The 24239-nt window shown below is 37.5% G+C and overlaps 1 protein-coding gene across 1 annotated transcript in view; it reads right to left on the bottom strand.

Annotated features, from left to right (window-relative positions):
* The window catches only part of KIAA0586 (KIAA0586 ortholog), a 132802-nt gene that overhangs the window by 53334 nt on the left and 55229 nt on the right, over window positions 1-24239 (bottom strand). The window contains 9 exon segments of the mRNA XM_017872202.1: window positions 822-999; window positions 7193-7327; window positions 9508-9548; window positions 9551-9582; window positions 10848-11105; window positions 11630-11852; window positions 12890-13049; window positions 18281-18480; window positions 23460-23578. Coding sequence (XP_017727691.1) covers window positions 822-999; window positions 7193-7327; window positions 9508-9548; window positions 9551-9582; window positions 10848-11105; window positions 11630-11852; window positions 12890-13049; window positions 18281-18480; window positions 23460-23578 — 1346 coding nt within the window.

Consider the following 24239-nt stretch of genomic DNA (forward strand, 5'->3'; position numbering starts at 1 on the left):
ACATGCCTGTAATCCCAGCTACTTGGGAGGCTGAGGCAGGAGAATAGCTTGAACCCGGGAGGCAGGGGTTGCAGTGAGCCAAGATTATTCCATTGCATTCCAGCCTGGGCGACAGAGCAAGACTCCATTTCCAAAAAATAAAATAAAATAAAATAAAATAAAATAAAATAAAATAAAATAAAATAAAATAAAATAAAATAAAATAAAATAAAATAGGCCAGGTGCGATGGCTCACACCTGTAATCCTAGCACGTTGGGAGGCCGAGACGGGCGGATCACGCGGTCAGGAGATAGAGACCATCCTGGCTAACACAGTGAAACCCCGTCTGTACCAAAAATACAAAAAATTAGCCAGGTGTGGTGGCGGGTGCCTGTAGTCCCAGCTACTTGGGAGGTTGAGGCAGGAGAATGGCGTGAACTCGGGAAGTGGAACTTGCAGTGAGCCGAGATTGTGCCACTGCACTCCAGCCTGGGTGACAGAGTGAGACTCTGTCTCTAAATAAATAAATACATAAACAAATAAGCAAATAAAATGAAATAAAAGTATCACAGTTAAAAAGTTTTAAGTGTATGTATGTGTATTACCAAAATTAATTCACATACCACCCAATGGTTCAAGTACCAACATTGATATATGAATCACATTTGGGGAAACACTGCTATATATACTATAAAAAAAGTTATCACCAAACTTTTCAATTATTAAAATCCCTTTTAATAAAGAAATTTTGCAAGCCCCCATCTGAAAATAGGTATACTTTTCTCAACTCAGATTAGGGATACTACTATGACACATCAAGAAAAAATATTTTGCTGTATACCTGAAACTGCGTCAAATTGCCGAGATAATGGTTTAGGATCACACTGTTGATCCAAAGACTGTGCATTAGTGACAGGTGGCTGCATATAGAGAGAATGTCCCATTAAGATGTTCTCTGCTGCCGCTATTAGCTGGGGTCTTTGTCCTTCACTAAGTTCACCCACACTGTTTTCCAAGTCCTTTAAAAAGTAGAAACAATTGTTAAAACCATTATATTAAAATCAAGTCAAAACAGGAAATGTTTGCCAAATATCATGAACAATACCCTTTGACTCCTTGGAAGGTATTTTACAAACTGCCTTCTATGCCACATATACGTTACAAGCAAGAAAAGTTCAAGAAGTTAGTCTAATAAGCCTAGTGATAGGCTTTGTTTTCAATATAATAATATCATATATTTTATGAAATTAACCACTATCTATTTTTCAAGTGCCAATTAAATAGCAATAAAACATAAAAGAAAAATTATATTACAATTTAAAATACTCAGTGGGGCCAGCACGGTGGCTCATGACTATAATCCTAACACTTTGGGAGGCCAAGGCGGGTGGATCACTTGAGCTCAGGAGTTCAAGACCAGCCTAGGCAACACGGCAAAACCCCATCTCAACAAAAATTACAAAAATTAGCTGGGCATCATAGCACACACCTGTAGTCCCAGCTACTTGGGGGGCTGAGGCAGGAGGCTAGCTTGAACCCAGGAGGCAGAGGCTGCAGTGAGCGAGATTGCACCACTGTACTCCAGCCTGGGTGACAGAGTGAGACCGTGTCAAAGAAGACAAAAAATCAAAACCACTAAATGCTGGTATGCATTATACATTGTTCATACAGCTTAAAATGGGAATAACAGAAAATTTCTCTCATTCTTCATGAATAAAAATTGCCTAAAGTTTGTTAGTGGAAACTTTACAATTAAACAACTGATGAGAATAATATACTTTAAACAGCATAAAGGTTACCCCATATATCAATAATAAGATTTTTATCAAAGTATAGAGGCCTGGATCACACCACCCAGCACTTTGGGAGGCCGAGGTGGGCAGATCACAAGGTCAGGAGTTTGAGAACAGCCTGGCCAATATGGTGAAAACCTGCTTCTACTAAAAAAAAAAAAAATTAGCCGAGCGTGGTGGCGGGTACCTGCAGTCCCAGCTACCTGGGGGGCTGAGGTAGGAAAATCGCTTGAACCTGGGAGGCAGAGGCTGCAGTGAGCCAAGATCAAGCCACTGCACTCCAGCTTAGGCGACAGAGTGATGCTCTGTCTCAAAAAAAAAAAAAGTATAGAGATTATAGAAGACTACTTTAGTCATATTTAATAATGTTCTTTTCCCTTGGAAAAATAAAAAATACAAAAAGCACAGAATTGTTGGCCGGGCATGGTGGTCACGCCTGTAATCTCAGCACTTTGGGAGGCCAAGGCGAGCAGATCACCTGAGGTCAGGAGTTCCAGACAAGCCTGACCAATATGGCAAAAACCCGTCTCGACTAAAAATACAAAATTAGCAGGCGTGGTGGTGCATGCCTGTAATCCCAGCTACTCGAGAGGCTGAAACAGGAGAATCGCTTGAACCCACGAGGCGGAGGTTGCAGTGAGCCGAGATCCCGCCATTGCACTCCAGCCTGGGCAACAAGAGTAAAACTCTGTCTCAAAAACAAAACAAAACAAAACAAAATTGTTTTAAATGAAATCTATGAAATAAATGAACAACTGAAAAAATATAAGACTCTTATTTTCTTTCTGTATTAAAAAATTATATATCCTAATCACTAGTACATTTTATGACTTGAGATACTCTAATTAATGAATTTACTAATTAAGAACTGAAGAAAATTCCAATATCTGAAAGCTCCCATGTTTCTCATTTAAAGGGGTTTAATTTCAACCAACAAGTGTTTTTTCTTTTTTACTAGAATATATGAAGAAATCACTGCTGAAACATCTTTGATGATTCCATTGACTTATAAAATAAAAGCTAAACTTCTTAGCTCAACATTCAAGATTCTCTTCAATGTGTCTTCATTCTCCTATGTACATCTCTATCTCTCCTTATTCTCTTAGCCTGATTCTTCTTTAGGAATACTGATTGTCTCAATATCCTTTAAATTAAAAAATACTGTTTCATAATTAATATGAAATCCCTTGGAGACTCTTGGGCAGTGTTTAGAATGACGGCAATTATGTTTTCCCCAGAAATTGAGAAATATTTCACAATGCCTATCTTACTCTGACAATCTATAGTAACTTCTCTGTTGTGAATCTGTTTTCTAGGATACTTGTAACTGCTGAACTATTTAACACCTTAAGAATACTCTATGACCCTACTGAAGACTTATCTTGCCTATTTACAAAATGCTCTCATACTCACAAGTATCGTTGAGTTTTGGATTATACTCAGTGCTTAAACTCATGTCAATTTAAGTCAGGCTGCCTATAATACAGAGTAATATACCTAGCCCATCTACATATATGTACAAATTACAGTTTGCCATCAGCCAGCTCTCACTGACCTAATGTCCCTCTGAGCAAGAAGTTTCAAGCACAAAGAAAAGCCACTATCTTCTTAGCAAAACAATATTTTAACTTATAATGTATCACTGTTACTAGTTCTTATTACAAACAAATGTAATAGTCCTTTAGACAGGAAAATATGCAAAATGTCACTGTAATCCGACTGGCAAAATTTCAGATTAAAACATTATGTGTGACATGGGAAAGGGATCTCATACACTAGGGCAATTTTTCAGTGCCTACTTAAATTATGAATGCTTATATCTTTGAGCCAGCAATTCCATGCCTTAGTATCTAAATCTAGAAAAATAATTTCTCATGAGTACAAAAAAGGATTTTATACCTAGTATAGTTTGATTAGGGAATAACTGGAACCAATCTAAAAATCCTTCAATAGGAGAATAATTAACTATGGTATACTACATGGTAGGTAAAAAGAATATAGATCCTTCAGGATTTATGTTAAATTTTAAAAAGGCTTGCAACTGGCTTTTTAAAATTTAAAATTGCACAACAAAATATACGCACACCTCAAAAGTATATACTAAGCCAGAAATGGTGGCTCACGCCTATAATCCCAGGACTTTGGAAAGCTGAGGTAGGAGGATCACTTGAGGTCAGAAGTTGGAGATCAGCCTAGGCAACAGAGTGAGACCCCATCTCTACAAAAAATAAAAAATTAGCTAGGCATGGTGCATGCCTATAGTCCCAGCTATTCTGGGGGCTGAGGTGGGAGGAATGCTTGAGTCCAAGAGTTCGAGGCTGCAGTAAGCTGACTGAGCCACTGCACTCCAGCATGAACAACAGACTGAAACTCTGTCTCAAAAAAATTCATACATATATATACACACATACATATACATATACACAAATATATTTTATACATATACAAATGGTTAATGCTTAGAAAAAGATCTGGAGAAAATAGAATTCTAACTTCTGCATTGCTGGTCTAGCCAGGACAGCACAATAACATAGGCTGATAGCTCTCAAAATCAACACTGGAGTAACTACAGAGGTGAAAAAGAACCCATAGATTCTGAGAACTAAAGTAAAAGTTGTGAAAAACTACTGGAAAGACAGACAGTTAACTTAAACTGGTATGTGTGGAAAGAAAGGGGCGCATCCTAGGGAAGAGGCTGTGTGGAGGAGCTTCATGACAGCAATGACTGGAGAAAAGTGCTTGTTTCTTCCTCCATTAATTTGAGATCACTGTTTGCCCTTCAACCATAAAAGTCTTCCTGTCAACAACCCCAGCTGCAAATGCTGGCGCCCCAGAGTAATATCAGGGAACATGAAGGCCTAGCTATGGTGACAACTATAGATGACATCTGTCCAGAAGCCCATCCGTGGGCATTCATTCCTTCACCTTCTTCCCCTCCAAACCCCAGGACTAGTGGATTATAAACCCTCTCAAAGCAACTTCTTCCTAACGGCTTAAAGACACAATAATCACCAGAAGAGCTATATAGTGGAGTAACAGCAAACAGCAGGGACAGTGACCAAGGGTGGTTCTGTGCTGCCTGAGGCTCTCCCTAGGGCTCTCTCCTCCCCTCTTCTTCAACTCTCTGAAACAGACCATGGACTGGTTTTATCCTTACCCAAATTCTCAGACAGAATAGTTGATCCCATCAGTGAAATATGAACTCACAGGTCAAAAGAACCAGATACCTGAGAAGTCAATAAGTTTAAAAAAGAAAAAAAAAAACAGACAACAAAGTGAATGATATTAATCAGACAGACAGACACAGAGTAGGCGATAAGAAAATACATTAAAATGCAAAGCAAAAAAAAAAAGAAAACAAGAATGTCAAGTACGAAAAATACAATAAATGGGATAAACAGTATGGTAGAGAACAAATTAATAGTTAGCAGATCAGATTGGGGAGCTCTCCCAGAATTGAGAAGAAAAGAAAGAGATAGAAAATTTAAGGTATAAAAATAGAAATAGAAGTGTCAATATCTAGAAATAAGAGTTTAGGAGGCAGGGGAGGGGTGGAAATGAAAGGAAGAAAAAGAAAAAGAGAAAGAAATAATGAAGATAAATTTCCCAGCATCTAAAAGATAAAAAGGTCTGATAAAATCGAACAAATAAATACAGATATTAGTGATTTCCAAAAAGAAAACTGGGATTAGTCAGTGGAATTTATAAATTATGCAGACACTTCTGCTATTTGCCACCTCTTTTTGTACCCTCATTCTCTCTCCCTCCTTCCCTTTCCCGCTGTCTCTCTCCTTTCCACGCGTACATGCACTTTCTCTCTCTCCCCTCCCTCCTTTCTCTCTCTCTCAACTTACTGGTTTCGATACTAAGCACCTTAGTTTCTGCAGCTATGAGAGTATGTTTTTGAATTTAGCAACACAGACATCACAACTAATATTTTCCGGTGAAATCAATTTTGGTCTGTTGCTAACTAAAGTTACAGAAAATTTAATTATTTTAAATTTAGAAGGAATATGTTAAGAAGGAATATGTTAAGCTTTCATTTTTTCCCATTACTAAATTTTATATCTTCTCCTACCTTTCCTAATCATTTAAAGTTTTCAGAATAAAAATAGGAAATAAAACCAACCATCTCCTTGGGCCCTATATAGTCTTTAGATCTCCAGCTCATCTAAAGCCAGTTGACATTTGTTCATGCAAAGACAACCAGATATGATAGAAACAGCATTATAGATCAAGAATCCTAGTCTCAGCTCCACCATTAACCAGTCTGAATGACAATGTTGTATATTTCTACCTGGAATTTCCTTAAGCACCTTAAATTTGATGTGTATATCAAACTCATTACTTTCCCCACAAAATCTGGCACTCTTCTCTCTGCACTTCTAAGCCAACAACTCTACAATCACCTACCCAGGCTGCCAAGGTAGGAACTTCAAGATTATCCTTAAAAAAAAGCTTCTTTACCTCTCTCAACCAATGACCAATTACTGTCAATCCTATGCCCTTAAATTTAAATCTGTCTCCTCTCTATTTCTGCTGTAACTGTCTTTGTTCATATTATCATTCTCTCTTGCTGGGTCTACTACAGTGGTGTTCTGACAGATCCCCCATGTCTCCCTCATTTGTTTATGGCTTCATACTCCTTCCTAAGGCAACTCCCTTGCCCAAAAACCTTCATGGGCTCCACAGTGCCCAAGCCTAAATAAAATGTTCTTTATGATCATCTGGTTCAATCTACTTCTCCAGACATAACTGATTCTTTATCTAAAGTTCTAGCCACACAGAAATTTTCAATACTTTCCAAATATGCTTTACTATTTCTTGGCTCTCATCCCTTAACAAATGGTATTTCTGCTTCTGAAATGTCCTTCCTTTTCATTGCTGCCTGCAAAGTCCTACTCCATCTTTAAAGACTGACATCAATGTAATATTGTGTATGAAGTGTCATCTAACTTCAAGCAGAGTCTTTTCTCCTGTGTGTTCATACAGTACTTGTAAATACAGCTATTTGATCAGTTATTGCACTGTTGAATAATTACTTGTGTAAGCCCTTATCTTCCTTCATGACTGTAAGCTGCTTAAAGGTAGGGGTCATGTCTTATTTATCTTTGTATCTTTTTCCAGGTTGTGTCTGGCATATAACAGATACTCAATAAATAACTGCATAATGAATGAATAATCCTCACAAAGCTTTAGCTTTTTTAGCTGTAGAACAAGGTGGTTGGAACAGATGGTCTAAATTCCTTTCAGTTATAAAACTCTATAGTTCCATGACTCCAAGTTAAAGTTGCTATAACACTGACCCTTGAAAAAACAAAATACTAGCATGCTTTAACTAGTAGTAAGAATATTTTAATTTTTTTCCTGTATTTATGTCTAACCAAAAAAAAAAAAAGTCATTAAAGTTAAAAAGTACCTCTGAATGACAGACTGCTTGCTGTGAAACTGCTGACTCCTGGTTTTGTTTAGCAAGAACAGAAAGAATTGCATCTGCATGAAATTTTTTATGGGGCATCCTAATCACTTGCCCTTCACTAGGAGGATCATCCTCCTAAAAGAAACATAAAGACAATTAATAAAATAAATTATTTCGAACAATTGCATTTTCTCATTTTAAGATTAATAAAACTTAGCAGTCATGAAATGACGGTATTAGCATTTGGAAAGGAGATGAACTCTATTTTCATCCAGTTCTCATTTCTATTTGTCTATAATAAAAGCCCTCTACCTTTGCCTCAAATATAAACCACAGTGTAATTCGGTAACACGTAAACTGGAGATTATAAAAACATAAAAATCAAACCGTCTGTCCCATGCAGTTGAGCTACTATGAATCTTAAATGTTTTTTATGATATCACTGTTTTTGGGTCACAGCCTCCTCTTCATATTTCTGCAGTAAAGTAATGCCACAGTGTGGCAATGGGGGCAAAGCGTTGTAATGCTGCAACCTGGACCACAAGCAAAAATGAAAAACTGCAGCAGTACGCTATGGCAGCGATAGACCTCAATGTCCCTTTGCCTTTGGGCTGACATCTGGCTTACTTGGCGAGGGCGTTGGTATTGAAGACCCTCACTGGAGCATCCTGTATAGGCTTCTTCGTGCCTCAAAATAGGCTCGTCTCAACAATGAGGAACAGTGTGGGCCTCAGAGTTCAACAAAGTACACTATCTTATAAATACAGGTATTAACATGATTTTAAATTATAAGTACCTATCCCCTAGCTATGTATAGATAAATGCCAACTGGTACATGACTTCAAGTTATTTGGGGTTTTTCCAGATTGTACTTTTGTATTTGACTTTATTATGAATTTGTAGCATATGTGACTTAGGCGTAGTAAAAATATCAAAATTAGAATTTAGTTTCAAATGTAGAAAAAGAGAAACAAGTTATAATTTAGTCTTGGTTCGGTTTAGCTATTTACTTTAAATAAATTTAAACATGCTTTGCCACTTGAAAAGTTCAAAGAAAGGAGAAAATGCTATCATTGTACACTAAATAGGCCAAATGTTAGTAATGCTTCTCTGAAAATAAATAAAGATATCTCCATTTATGCCCTTCTTCCCATATTATTTCATAAAAGTGATGCTGTGCTCTCCTCACAATTAACTCAAACCAATTACTTGCATAAATAATTACTGTTTAAAATTGTTCATTAAAATCTTATCAAAGGCCCGGTGCGCGTGGCTCAAGCCTGTAATCCAGCCACTTTGGGAGGACCGAGACGGCGGATCACTGAGGTCAGGAGTTCGAGACCATCCTGGCCTACACGGTCTGCAAACCGTCTCTACACTAAGAAATACAGAAAAAGCCTACGCCGGGCGAGGTGCCTGGGCCGCCTGTAATCCCAGCTACTTGGGAGCTGAGGCAGGAGAATGGCGAAACCCGGGGAGGCGGACGCCTTGCAGTGAGCTGAGACCGGCCACTGCACTCCAGCCCGGGTGACAGAGCAAGACTCCGTCTCAAAAAAAAAAAAAAAGAAAAAAAAAAAAAAAAATCTTATCAAAAAACTTATTAATGAAGTATTTTCCATAAGCCTATGTGAAATAACTTAAAAAAACGCAACAATGCTAAGAAGATGTGAATAAATATAGATGATAGTTGAGTACAATTTATCTTTCCTTGCTTAGGTTGTTTAAAAATATATAAAGTAAAGATTTCTATTCCTTAACAGTTTTTCAAAAGAAATTCTTACTATCATTTCTATATATTTATATATAATGTGGATATGTTTTAATACCACTTTGCTTCTACAGACCGATAATAGAAAACTTGAAAGGGTTTAGCATCCCTGACCTCATTTTTCTTTTTTAGCCATTAAATTTAAACATTATTAGCACAAAGAATTATAATCATGGTTAGGGAAAAATAAAAAATGTAATTTATAAGAGAGTTGGTTGAAAATAGGTACAGATCTTGCTTAAATTGTAAAGACAACATACAGAGGTAACAATTGCAATCAGCTAGATTTTATTACCTAATTACAATTTAAATGTATTTTTTTTTCCTAGAGAAGAGCCACAAGGGTGAATAATAACTTTTTTCATTCTCAATTATAAGATTATATAATGAAATGTGCAAGAAGCCCTAAAATTTATTTCATGGTTATTTTAACTAAATTTGTGGGTCTATAACTCAAAAAATTGAGAAAAAACCTGATCAATGGCAACCAATTCATAAAGATATTTCTCCTAACAGAATTCAGTGTTGGAGTCGACGTTTACGTAACCATTTCAACAGCATCAATGCAGAGTGCGGATAAGCTATCTTAAGTTTGGTCAGGTATAGTCCTACATCTTCTAAACTAGAAATTAAAATATAAAAATTTAGAAAAAAAGAAACACAATTTAGTAAAAATGTGACCATAAAGCCATAGCATATTAGATCAAAATTATACTGCAATGGAAATATTGGCAAAGTTTATAAATAAGTAATTGCACAAACCACTCAATCTTAACAGTTTTTTAAAAGTACAATTTAATAACAAAGATGAGAATTTTGTTTAACCTATCAGTTTGTTAGAAATTAAAAACATAAATATCAAGTGTAGTTATGGAAATTGAGAACAGGTACTCTCATATACTGTTGATAATAATTAAAATAGATTAAGAGCTAAAAATCCTTTCTAGAACTTAAAGCAAAGAAAAAAATCCTTTCTAGAGAGCATGTTGGTGATACATCTTTAAAGCAGACTCAGCAATTTCACTTAAGGCATGTATTGCTAAGGAAGAGACTGATAAGGACCAAAAGGTATATATACATGAAGCGATGGTAAATTCCAGTTGTGTATAGACTGAAAAGCATTGGAAAACAATCTAAATGCCCTCTATTAAGGGAGTAAATAGACTACACAGCCATAAAAGAAAAATAAGAAAACTATGGAGTCATATTAAAAGATATCCACAATACATTATTAGGTAACAAAAATTCAGGTTTCAGGCTGTGTGTGGTGGTTCAGGCTATAATTCCAGCCACTTTGGGAGGCCAAGGCGGGCAGATCACTTGAGCTCAGATTTCCTGAGACCAATCTGGGGTAAAATGGTGAAACCTCATCTCTACAAAAAAATATAAAAGTTAGCCAGGCATGGCGGCACATGCCTGTAGTCCCAGTTACTCAGAAGGCTGAGGTGGGAGTATTGCTTGAGCGCGGGAAGTTGAGGCTGCAGTGAACCATGATCACGCCACTGCACTCTAGCTTGGATGACAGAGTGAGAACCTGTCTCAAAAAAAAAAAAAAAAAAAAAAAAAAAAAAAAATTCAGGTTTCAAAACGATATGCATAATAAGATCCTATTTTTAAAGGTAAACATATATCCATAGACAAAAAAGACTGGAAAGTTCTACCCAAAACCATTAATAGTGATATTATTTCTGGAGGGTGGGATTATGAGGAAGACTTTACTTTCTGAAGTTAAGACCCAGAAAAGTTAACTAAATTGCATTGAGCCCCCCATTCTTTCTACTGTACCATGTTAAATCTTGAAAGTTAAGTAAAAACACTTTAAACAGGAAAGTATTACTTAGGGGATTACCATAATCTAACAAGTGAAATCAATTAATACAAATTAACTTACTCTTGGGGGCCAATTTTTGACCACAGCTAAATAAAATCTCTCCTTCAGAGACAGGTTTATCTAAAGTTTCAGTTTCAGTGACAGTAACACTCAATGTGCTCTCCGGTGTTGATGAATCAGAACCTGGCATCTGTGAGGGGGAAGGGGCCTTGGTGCCAGCAGGAAATGGCATAAAGGGAACTGGCTCTGGAGGTGGAGGCTGAGCAGGGAAATCCATACTCTCTGGTTCTTCATCCTTAGCCACAGACATTACACTAAGAAAATAAACACATATTTTGAGCTTGTTAGGTCACTGAAGGCCTGTATTCATTTTGATATAAAAAATAGACTTGAAGACTATGTCTCCTTTAGCAAAATATTTTCTTAAATCTGCACTACTATAATTAACAAGATTTTTAAAAATCGTTTTCATGCTTTAATCATAAGCCATCTTGAAAGCTCTTCCAGACATCAAAGAAATCTACATAGAAATATATAAAAATATAAGTTAACTGATGATAGTAAATAATGACCCACAATAGTGAGAAATTGTTTTCTATTTTATTAACAATGTAATAGATACCTTTATTTCTATCTATTTCAAACCTTTTAAGAAAAAAGGTGAAGGTATAATTTGATAATTTTTCAAAACTCAAAATTTCATATGAAAGTTCTTTCTTTCAAAGTATAAGGTAGTCTGTGGTTTATAAAGCTTTGTATATTTCTATGTTTTCAATGGATTACATAAGTCAAACGTAAGTTGAAATGTACAGTTACTAGTGAGTATGTTCTCATTTACATAGCTCTTGGATGAAGTTCTTCTTGAGGTGAGTTAGGGTTCTCTTCTTCCAGTGGCAGGTCTCCATCACCCCATGGCTTGGGAAGCTCTGGGCTTGATACCTTCAATTTATCAATGGAAATATCTGACAAAGTTGGGGTAAAAACTGCCACCGCTGGAGGAGGTGTAGTAGTAGGGGTAACTGTTGGAGTTTTAACAAGCATGATGGCAGGTATATCATCTCCTAAAGATTTTTTTTTAAAAAAAGACAGAAAAAGATAGTAGTCAGTAAAGAACTCCACAGGATGGCATGATACATTGCTTCAGATATCCTTTACCATTTTAGCACACAAATAATGGCAATTATAATTAATAATGACAATGGTGGTAGTCATTAATGTGAAAATTCCTAACTTTAATAAAGCATTAAAAAATACCTTGAGAAGATATCATTTTTAATACTTAAAGTAGTCTAAGCATCTATTCAATTATATACATTTTTTTTTTTTGAGACAGAGTCTGACTCTTATCACCCAGGGTGGAGTGCAATGGTGCGATATCGGCTCACTGCAACCTCTGCCTCCCAGGATCAAGCAATTCTCCTGCCTCAGCCTCCTGAGTAGCTGGGATTACAGGCACATGACACCAAGTCTGGCTAATTTTTGTATTTTTAGTAGACAGGGGTTTCACCATGTTGGTCAGGCTGGTCTCAAACTCCTGACCTCGTGATCCACCTGCCTCAGCCTCCCAAACTGCTGGGATTACAGGTGTGAGCCACCATGCCTGGCCTCAATTACAGACTTAAAGAAGTTGCAATCAATTCCTAAATTTCCTTGCGAGAAAAAATGATTTACTAAAACCTAGTAAGCAACAAGTACATATACAATAATCTCATAAAGCATCTTTTTTTTTTTTTTTGAGGCGGAGTCTCGCTCTGTCGCCCGTACTGGAGTGCAGTGGCCGGATCTCAGCTCACTGCAAGCTCCGCCTCCCGGGTTTACGCCATTCTCCTGCCTCAGCCTCCCGAGTAGCTGGGACTACAGGCGCCCGCCACCTCGCCCGGCTAGTTTTGTATTTTAGTAGAGACGGGGTTTCACCATGTTAGCCAGGATGGTCTCGATCTCCTGACCTCGTGATCCGCCCGTCTCGGCCTCCCAAAGTGCTGGGATTACAGGCTTGAGCCACCGCGCCCGGCCTCATAAAGCATCTTATAAGACAATCATGAAATTGTATTTAATAGTTGCTAATATTAACACTGAGTTATAGTAATAAAGTTTCTACCTTTTTCAGCACATATTTCTTTCACAGGAAAAGCCATATCATGATCTGAATCACAGGGAGAAGAATCTGGAGTCTTTACCAAAACACACTCCTTAGTAGGTGATGAAGGTGAGCAAGGAGGCGTAGGCTGTGGAGTAGCCAGTGGGGTACACACTCTTGCCTAAAATAAATTAATACAAGAAGATAAACTGTGTTTATAATCACCCAAATAAAAGTAATTTGAAATAATAACATGAACTCATTCATAGGCTACATATAATTTAAATTGATGGTGGGGTTAAGGACCCTACCTCTTGAACCTCTACCTGTTAGTCTACAACTGGCCTGAAGAAAGTCGCAGGCAATTGAAATAACTCTGCCTCTGAAGTGGTCTCCACAGAATTCTAAGGCACCCGCTTTTAAAATAGAGAAGAGGTAATTTACATTCCTACCAACAGTGTATAAGCATTCCCTTTTCTCTGCAGCCTCACTAGCATCTGTTGGTTTGTATTTTGTTGCTATTTGTTTGTTTTAAAATTTTAATTTTAATTTTGTGGGTACGTAGCAAGTGTATATATTTATGGTGATCTGTTTTTTTTTTTTTTTGATTTTTTAATAATAGCCATTCTGATTGAAATGGTATCTCACTGTGGTTTTAATTTGCATTTTTCTGATGATTAGTGATGATGAGCATTTTTTCATATGTTTGTTGATGGCTTGTATGTCTTCTTTTGAGACCATTACTGGGTATATACCCCAAGGATCATTATACCAAAAAGACATATGCACTCATATGTTCATTGCCCCACTATTCACAACAGCAAAGATGTGGAGTCAATCTAGGAGCCCAACAACGGTGGACCGAATAAAGAAAATGTGGTACACATTCATCATGGAATACTACACAGCCATAAAAAAGAACTAAATCATGTTATTTGCAGCAACATGGATGGAGCTGGAGGCCATAATCCTGAACAAACTGAGGAAGAAAAAAACAAATACCACATGTTTTCACTTATAAGTGAGAGCTAAACATTCAGCACACATAGACATAAACATGAGAAAAATAGACACTGTGGACTATGATGGCAGGGGGCAGGAGGGAAGAAGGGGGGAATGGGTTGAAAAACTACTTTTGGGTACTGTGCTCACTGTCTGGGTCCAATATATCCATATAACAATCCTACACATGTATCCCCTATACCTAAAATAAAAGCTGAAATTTTAAAAATAAAGAAGACAGAAAGATTAAACAGACAAAGTTGAAGATCAAACCCAATTACAAACATGAAGGAAAGGCATAAAACAGAAAGGAAGCATTTTAACTGATTGACAAGATACCAAAAAATCAGCCTTTTAGCACACACAAAAAACTGAGTATATAAAAAGTAACGAAAGGGTAAGAAAAAGTGGGAGTTAGGGAGAAATGAAGACAGCAGGGAGATGGAAAGCACTGGAGAAGGAAAAACGTAACCATTTAATATTAATTTGTAGAATAGGTAATCATTCAAATGGTTCAAACTTCAAAAGGCACAAATGGATAGTGAAAATTAAGTGTCTCTCCTACTCTTGTCCTTTCTACCTAGAGCCCTTCCTCAGAGTTATCAAATAATCTTGACTTCAGTCATTTCATGTGTGTGATATATGGATATATCTATGGAATAAGTTCCCAGAAGTGGGACTGCTCTATTAAAGAATCATGTTTTTAATTTGAATAAATATTGCCAGACTTCCTACTACAGGATTTTACTATTTTATACTACCACCAGAGGTAGGAAAATGACAATGTCCCCCAAAATCATCAAACTTTTAGAGTTTTGCCGATCCGATAAGTAAAAATGGAATTTCAATAAATTGTTTTCTTATCTATGAGGTTGATCATCTTCATCTTTTTATATCTACATGGGTGATTCGTATTTCTTTGATGTGTATGAACTGTCTGCTCCTGTCCTCTGACCATTTTAAAAATATATTATTTGAGCCAGGCGCGGTGGCTCACGCCTGTAATTCCAGCACTTTTAGAGGCCGAGACAGGCAGATCATGAGGTCAGGAGTTCGAGACCAGCCTGGCTAACATGGTGAAACCTCGTTTCTACTAAAAATGCAAAAATTAGCTGGGTGTGGTGGCGGGCACCTGTAATCCCAGCTACTTAGGAGGCTGAGGCAGGAGAATCATTTGAACTTGGGAGGCAGAGGTTACAGTGAGCCGAGACAGCACCACTGCACTCCAGCCTGGGTGACATGAGCGAAACTCCGTCTCAAAAAAAAAAATATATATATATATATATATAAAATTATTATATATTATATAATTTGACTTTTCTCTTCATTCTAAAAAGTCTTTATATAAGGTGATTACCCTTTATTTATTCTGCATTATGGGTTGCAAATTAAGATGCAATTTAAAACCATGAAGCATATTAGAATTTCTATAGCATTGCTTAATAATTAGTGTACTCTTAGCCTTCATTTTAAAATGAAAGAAGTACATTATGTCTTTTTTTTCTTCTTGACTGCATAAACACATAGCATAGAAGTGTTGTTTTCAAATATAACACTATATTTAATGTATATAACTCAGCATCATTAAGGATCTGAAGGTATTCTTTTAGTATTGGTAATGGATAATAAAAATGATAAACTATTAGTAACTGAGTGTTTATTTACCAAGTTCTAGGCACTAGATTAAGCTCTGTCCATATATCATCTCACTTAATCTTCCACAAAACTTTGGCTAAGAAAACACAGTACCATAAAGATGTCACTCCTTCTTAAATTAAACCAGTCAAAATTGGTTTAATCCCCACTGAAATCTCAACAATATTTTTTATGGAACTTAAGAACTAACTTTAAAATATACGTAAGAGATTAAAAGGCCAAAAAAAGCCATGACAATTCTGAAGATAAAGAATGATAAGTCGGCTGGGCGCGGTGGCTCAAGCCTGTAATCCCAGCACTTTGGGAGGCTGAGGCGGGCGGATCACAAGGTCAGGAGATCGAGACCATCCTGGCTAACACGGTGAAACCCCGTCTCTACTAAAAGTACAAAAAACTAGCTGGGCGAGGTGGCGGGCGCCTGTAGTCCCAGCTACTCGGGAGGCTGAGGCAGGAGAATGGCGTGAACCCAGGAGGCGGAGATTGCAGTGAGCTGAGATCCGGCCACTGCACTCCAGCTTGGGCGACAGAGCGAGACTCCGTCTCAAAAAAAAAAAAAAAGAATGATAAGTCACAGGCTGGGAGTAGTGCTTGCCCTACTAGATACTCACTAAGCAGATTCTGGCAAAGCCATGGTCATTTAAACTAAGTATTCTATCTTTATTACAGAGATAAAACTAAAGTAGTGGAGCTTGGAATTCAAATTCCAAGTTTTACCAACCCCAAAGTCCAAGCTCTTTACCCTGGTTTTCCCACATTTTCTCATCCAATCACCCTCATGAAAATATATGCAATACATAGGCAGAAAGCAAACCAAAGTAATTGGCATAGAAAAAACCATAACCCTGACCACATCTGTACTGCATATATTCCCAATGAGCTAATAAAGCACAGATCAAAACTACAGATCAAATCTTTGGCACACTAATCACATTATACCACAACAATCTCTACAAAAGTAAAATACAGTATATAACTTTATGTTTATACATTGAACGATGTTTAAATATTTCACGTATGTAAAATGATGTCCTTGCGATCTATAGGATCAGAAGTAACTGCAGTTTTTTTTTTTTGAGACGGAGTCTTGCTCTGTCACCCAGGCTGGAGTGCAGTGGCCCATCTCAGCCCACTGCAAACTCCGAATGAATGGTTTATGCCATTCTCCTGCCTCAGCCTCCTGAGTAGCTGGGACTACAGGTGCCCACCACCACGCCTGGCTAGTTTTTTGCATTTTTTTAGCAGAGACAGGGTTTCACCGTGTTAGCCAGGATGGTCTCGATCTCCTGACCTCGTGACCCGCCCATCTCCGCCTCCCAAAGTGCTGGGATTACAGGCTTGAGCCACCACGCCTGGCCGTAACTACAGTTTTAAACAGCTGGTAATACAGAGTAAATTTTGGCTTTGTATAATTTCATATTGCTATAATAGATTATAAATTCTTTTAACACAAATAAGGTTGATTTAAAAGCAATAAAACTTCCTGAAATGTATTTTCTTTTAAAGATTAAAAATATCAGTTTATATAATAACGCAAAGCAATAAATGATCCTTGGCTATATCTTGATTTAAAAAAAACTATAAAGGATATTTTTGAAACAATTAGGGAAATCTAAATATGGTCTCTATGCTCTATATTATTAACATGTCAATGTTAAATTTGGGGGGTCTGATAATGGTATTTTGGTTATGTAAGAAAGCAACTTGTTCTGTGGTGATACTGCTGATGCTTCTGAGGTAAAGTGTTATGATGTCTGTAACTTTCAAATGGTTTTTAAAGGATACATAATATATAGCAGATATAAAGACAGATTTTTATAAGTGTGCCAAAATATTATCAATCAGTAAATATGAACGACCCTTGAATAAATAACTAAATAAAAACTTAGGTTTGAACTGCGAGAGGCCAATCATACAAATTTGGTTTTTTCAACCAAATGTGGATCAAAAACAGTATTCATGAGACAAGAAATGCATATATATAGAGGTCTGACTTTTCATATTCTTCGGGTTTACAGGGCCAACTATGAGACTTCAGTATGCAAGGATTGGCCAATTCTCCACGTATACCAATGGACAACTGTGTAGGTAAAGGGTGTACAGATGTTCATTGTATCATATTTTCTTTTTTCTTTTTTTTTTTTTTTGAGACGGAGTCTCGCTCTATTGCCCCGGCTGGAGTGCGGTGGCCGCATCTCAGCTCACTGCAAGCTCCGCCTCCCGGGTTTACGCCATTCTCCTGCCTCAGCCTCCCGAGTGGCTGGGACTACAGGCACCAGCCACCTTGCCCGGCTAGTATTTTGTATTTTTTTAGTAGAGACGGGGTTTCACAGTGTTAGCCAGGATGGTCTCGATCTCCTGACCTCGTGATCCGCCCGTCTCGGCCTCCCAAAGTGCTGGGATTACAGGCTTGAGCCACCGTGCCCGGCCTGTATCATATTTTCAACTATTCTATAGATTTAAAAGTTTTTAAAATAAAATGCTGGGGGAAATGTTACTTTAATCATAGTAACAAGGAAAAAAATTCTACCACAAGTTGGGCATGGTGGCTGGTGCCTGTAATCCCAGCTACTCAGGAGGCTGAGGCAGGAGCATCACTTAAGCCCAGAAGTTCAAGACCAGCCAGGGCAATATATAAAGTCCATGTCTCTAAAAATGATAATAATACTTCTACCACAAACCAGGATCTTATGGTATGCGGCTTAAAATTCATCTATTTTACTATTCTTCAATAAATGTATCAAAAATTCCCCATACCGGCAAATATGTTTCATTTGCTGAAGCATTCCCAGAAACACCTGTAGCAACAGGACATTGCTTCTTTGCTTCTCTGTCACCCAGCATGACCTCAATGGTCTCAGCAAGGGCTTCGTTCACAAAATGGTTAATCACGTCTGAGTTCACAGGAACACCAGCATCAACAAAAAGCTGGAGGGCGCCACTGCTTGTTCCTTCCACTAAAAGCAAAAAAAAAAATCAGAATAAGTGGGCAAGAAACATGCTTGCAATTCAAGCTTTCATTATTATTATTATTATTATTACTACTTTTCTTGAGACGGAGTCTCACTCTGTCACCCAGGCTGGAGTGCAGTGACATGATCTTGGCTCACTGCAACTGCCACCTCCCAGGTTCAAGCAATTCTCCTGCCTCAGGAGGCTCTGAACAGCTGGGACTACAGGCATGTACCATCACGCCTGGCTAATTTTTGTATTTTTAGTAGAGCTGGGGGTTTCGCCATGTTGGCCAGGCTGGTCTTGAACTCCTGACACCAGGTGATCTACCTGCCTTGGCCTCCCAAAGTGCTGGGATTATAGACGACAGCCACTGTGCCTGGACCAAATTTTCATTCTTAAAAGTTTAGAGATGCCAATATATGTGTATGGAGGTGGGTGGGGGAGGGTGGAAAGAGGAATAAAATGAAAATACAAACATATCTACTTATTATGAAAAGACTAAGAGGACAACTTACATAACAAATATTCTCTGTAAATAAAAAAAAAAGGGAGATGAAAATTTACTCAGGTGGCCTCTTCTCTACTACTATAGAATTTAGTGATAAAAATGGGCACATTAAATGCCCTCATCTGAATATAACTCACATTTCCAAGAGTATAACAACAGGAAACTCTGTGACAGATCTCAACTAAAACAAAAGAATGCACTAAATATGAAGGCAAACCTCCCTTCCTTCTAGTTTCAGATACATCAGTTATTAACATCTACTGCAGTTGAGGTGCTTGTTATCAGATGTCCTATAGGTATATTAATTTCTGAATGGGTTGTACTTTTCACTTACATTAATGTACATCAAATTAAGTAAAACTTCCCGAATAGACTTTACTTGACTTAAAGTAGTGATATTTATAAAGCTCCATGTGGAAAATAAGTGGATACTAATCTGTACAACCTCATGTAGATGTGACCTCACCAAAGAGTACTCCTTAAGTAATACAACTATAGTAACAATATCCAGAATTCCCTAAAAAGTGGGTAGAAGTGTAGTGGTATCACTTGTTGATGGGGTAAGTAACAGCAATTTGCTCTTGAGTTACCATAGCAGAGACTATCACAATCCCAAATTTATATTCAATAATATATGTTGATACATCTCCTTTTTAGTTTCCATAATTCATTCTTTAAGCATGACCAAAAATCAGAACATCTTTTTTATAAGCCCAAAATCCCTACCCAGACACTGGCAAAACAAAAGCAAACACAAATCTTTTACAGGGAAGAAAACAGGATCTAAATGCCCAATTTGTAAATTGTCTGATTTTCACCAGGAAAACAATTTTCTCATAAATTTGTTGTTCATTTTTGTCCTTCCTTCAAAGATGAGATGATGAAAGAAAACCAGGATAGTAACAACAGAAGGAGGCATGTGAGCTATGCTAAACAGGACAAATTTAGCATAGCTCACATGCTATATAGCATAGCTCACATGCAACAATAAACTCTATGAAGCTGGGATATAGGGTATAGCTGAGTGGGGAATGAAGAAGAGTAAAGCAAAGAAAATAGAACAAATAATAACTCCAAGGCTTTAGAGATTATGGGTACTGGGAGAATTGTGATATCAAAAATGAGAAGCATTTTAGATATACTAAGGATGAGATGCCAGGGGAGCATCAAGCAGAATATTCACCAACGAGCAGAACTGCAAGTTGTCGGCCCAAATACATGGCTCAGGGTTCATCAACTGACACAGGATAACTAATGTCAGGAGGAAACTGGAAAAAACAGAAAAGAGGGCAAAGCATGGGAACTAGTGAAATAAATTTATTCAAGTAGCAGAAAATAAAATGAGAAAATGAAGGTCTTAAAGAAGTTAAAAAAAAAAAACAAACAAACAAGAGGAAGAGTAACAGAATGAAGTTTAAGAAGCCAACACCAGGAGAAGAATTTAAGAATCAGAGATGGTCAATAGTGCCTATGCTTGAGCCACCCGCTAAAACAAAGATTTGAAAAAGGGAAGCATTTTTCACAAGCAAATGCTGTGAGAAAGGAATTTCCTGAAGGGGAGGGCAAAAGAAGGCCAACCCATAAGGACTAAAGAGGAAGTGAGTAATGAGAAATTAAAGTGGTGGATATAGACTCTGAAGTCTAGGATTCGGGCTGTTAAAGGATAGTCTATGAGGGAGAAAGAATAGCTTATCCTGAGGCTGGAAAGAAGAAAAAAAAATAGAAATAATGGTAAACAGGAATGAAAAGAAAAAAAAAAAAAGTTAGAAAAACTTTCACTATCCAATTTCAAGTCTTACTATTAAATTACAGTAATCAATTAGTATGGTATTAGTATAACTTGCAGGTGAATGGGATAGGATACAAAGCCCAAAAACAAGATACACACATACATAACCAACTGATGCTCAACCAAGGTGTTAAGGTGGTTCAATGGAGTAAGGATAATCTTTTCAACAAATGATACTAGAACAGCTGGATATCCATAAGCCAAAAAAACACCCAAACAAAAAAGAACTTGATCCTTACTTCACACCATAGTTAACTCAAAATAAACTAAAACCTAAATGTGTAATCTAAAACCATACAACTTCCAGAAGAAAACATAGGAAACTATCTTAGTGATCTTGGGTTAGCAGAGTTTTTTTAAAAACAGCATGCAAAAATCCCTACAAACTACTAGAACAAAACCTGATAAATTAGTCTTCTTCAAAATCAATCTTTTGTCTTCAAAATATAATGCTGAGAAAACAAAAGGCAAAACACAAAGTAGAAGAAAATATTTACAAAACATATCCAATGAAGGACTTGTATCCAGAATAGATAAAAAACTTCATACTCAGTAATATGAAGATACAACTCAAACTTAAAATGGTCAAAAGATTTAAAAAGATTTCACCAAAGTAAATATACAGATGGCAAATAAATACATGAAAAAGTTGTACATCATCATTAGTAATGATACTACTCAGTTATTAGTACAGTTAGGGAAATACCTCCACATATGTTCAGAAATGGCTAGAATTATAAACACTGACAACACCAAGTCACCAAGTGTTGGGGAGGATGTGGAGCAACTAAAGTCGCATACACTGCTGGGTAGAATGCAAAATAGTACACCCACTTTTGGAAATGTTTAGCAGTTTCTTAAAAAGTTAAACATTTACTTATCATATGACCAAGCAAAATTAAAAGATTTCTACACAAAGATTTGCTTACAAATGTTCATAGCAGCTTTGCTCATAATAGCCAAAAACTGAAAAGACTACGAACGTCCATCAACTGGTAAATGGATTGACAAATTATGGTATATATATACATTATAGTATGACTACATGCAATAGCATGATTGTCAAAATATTGTGCTAATAAAAGAAGCCAGCCAACAACGGGCTACATATTGCATGATTACATATGTATGAAATTCTAGAAAAGGTAAAAATACAGTAATAGAAAGCAGGTCAGTGTTGTTTGAGGACAGTGCATGAGTGAGGTTTAGGAATTGACTGCAAAATAGCATAAGGAAGCTTTTGGAGAAGACAGAAATGTTTTTCTATCTTATGATTATGTGGCTAATATATAGCTGTGTGAACTTGTCAAAACTTGTCAGACTGGGGCAGGTGCAGTGACTCACTCTTGTAATCCCAGGGCTTTGGGAGGCTGAGGCAGGAGACCACTTGAGGCCAGGAGCATGAGATTAGCCTGGGCAATATAGCAAGACCCCATCTCTACAAAATGTACTGATTGACTGATTGAGATAGAGTCTCGCTTTATTGCCCAGGCTGGAGTGCAGTGACGTGATCTTGGCTCACTGCAACCTCCACCTCCTGGGTTCAAGCAATTCTCCTGTCTCAGCTTCTGGAGTAGCTGGAATTATAGGTGTGTGCCACCATACCCAGCTGATTTTTGTATTTTTCATAGAGACAGGGTTTCACCATATTGGCCAGGCTGATCTTGAACTCCTCACCTCAGGTGATCTGCCCTCCTTGGCCTCCCAAAGTGCTGGGATTACAGGTGTGAGCCACTGTGCCTGGCCCCAAAATTATTTTTAGCTGGGCATGGTGGTGCATACCTATGGTCCTAATTACTTGGGAGGCTGAGGCAGGAGTGTTGCTTGAGCCCAGGAGTTAGAGGTTACAGTGGGTTATGATCATGTCACTGCAGTCCAGGCTCTAGCCTAGATGACAGAAGGAGACCCTGGCTCTAATTAAAACAAACAAACAAAAAACTTGTCAAACTGTACACTTAGAAGTGGTGATTTTTATGGAAAGTAAACTTACCTCAAAAAAACAAAAAGGACGTGGAAAGGAAGAAAATATGAGGAAGAGGGAGAAGGAAAAAATGGGGAAGAGAATGGGGAGAAGAAGAGGGAAAGGGGAAAGAGAAAAGAAGAGGAAGCAAAGAAAATGGGGAAGAGAAGGGGAGAAGAAAAGGAAAAGCGGGAAGGAGAAAAAGAAGAGGAAGGAAAGAAAAAAATGGAGAAGAGAAAGGGGGAGAAGAAGAGGGAAGGAGGGAAGGAAAAAAAGAATGGCATAGGCTCCATAAAGAAAGGCTCATTTTAACCATTCAATGAATAATTAAACTCTTGTTGGGTTTCAGGCAAGGACTAGGCACAAAAGGAGAAACATCCTTAAATCCTAAGTAATTTATAATCTAAAGGGTGAGACAGATATGGAAACCAACTTTAATACAATCTGATAACTACTATAACAAAAATATGTACAAAGTACTAGGGGGATAACAGAGAGATTTGGGGTGGGAGGTATGAAGAGTGGTTTAATAATCTGAAAGCTGCAATATGAAATAAGAGGATGAGAGAGAACTAACCATCACCAAAGAAGTACTAGGAAGTAAGGTTAGAAGAACTTACCTTTTGTTACTGGAGAATTTACTTGACCTCTGGAATATATAAATCCACAATGAACTAAAGCTTTTGTCTTTTAATAAAAACAAAAAAGATTCCATTTCACTTACCAATGTCAGAAGTCAGTGGTTCACTTGTCTCACTGACTGAAACACTGATATTAGGTGCAATCTGTTGCTGGATTGGAAAGAGCCCAGAGATAATTCTTGACATTATTTCTTGCTCTACCCTGAGGGGATGGTGGGGTAGATAAAAGTTAAGATTCCTCAATTTGATTGAAATGTAAAAAATGTCAGACATACCACCCTTAAAAATAACCTTTACCGATGTCACAAACATGTTGGCGTGAAAGTAGTCATTCTGAAAGTTAAATCTGAAAGAAAAAAAATAAAATGGGCTGGGCATCATGGTGCACACCTGTAATCTCAGCACTTTGGGAGGCCACGTTGGGCAGATTGCTTGAGCTCAGGAGTTCAAGACCATCCTGAGAAACAGGGCAAAACACTGTCTCTACAAAAAATACAAAAATTAGCTGGGCATGGTGGTATGTGCCTGTAGTCCCAGCTGCTCAGGAGGCTGAGGTGGGAGGATGGCTTGAGGTCAGGAGGTCGAGGCTGCAGTGAGCCATGATCACACCACTGCACTAAGTCTAGGCAATAGAGTGAGACTCTGTCTCAAAAAAAAAAAAAAAAAAAAAGTGCCTCTGAAGAAGATAAACCACAGTAAACAGAATCTCCTTGTAGGAGATAGTTTATGAAATCAAATTAAAATCTTCCAGATTAGTCTAATGAAAAGCTTAAAAGAACTCCTAAACTCAAAATAAGACTTGGACCAATGACTCTCTGGCATATCATGTACCTAAACTGTTTGATTTCCACTCTGAGCGCACA

Source organism: Rhinopithecus bieti, unplaced genomic scaffold (genome assembly GCF_001698545.2).
Source record: "Rhinopithecus bieti isolate Rb0 unplaced genomic scaffold, ASM169854v2 scaffold_6717, whole genome shotgun sequence".
NCBI classification, from domain to species: domain Eukaryota; kingdom Metazoa; phylum Chordata; class Mammalia; order Primates; family Cercopithecidae; genus Rhinopithecus; species Rhinopithecus bieti.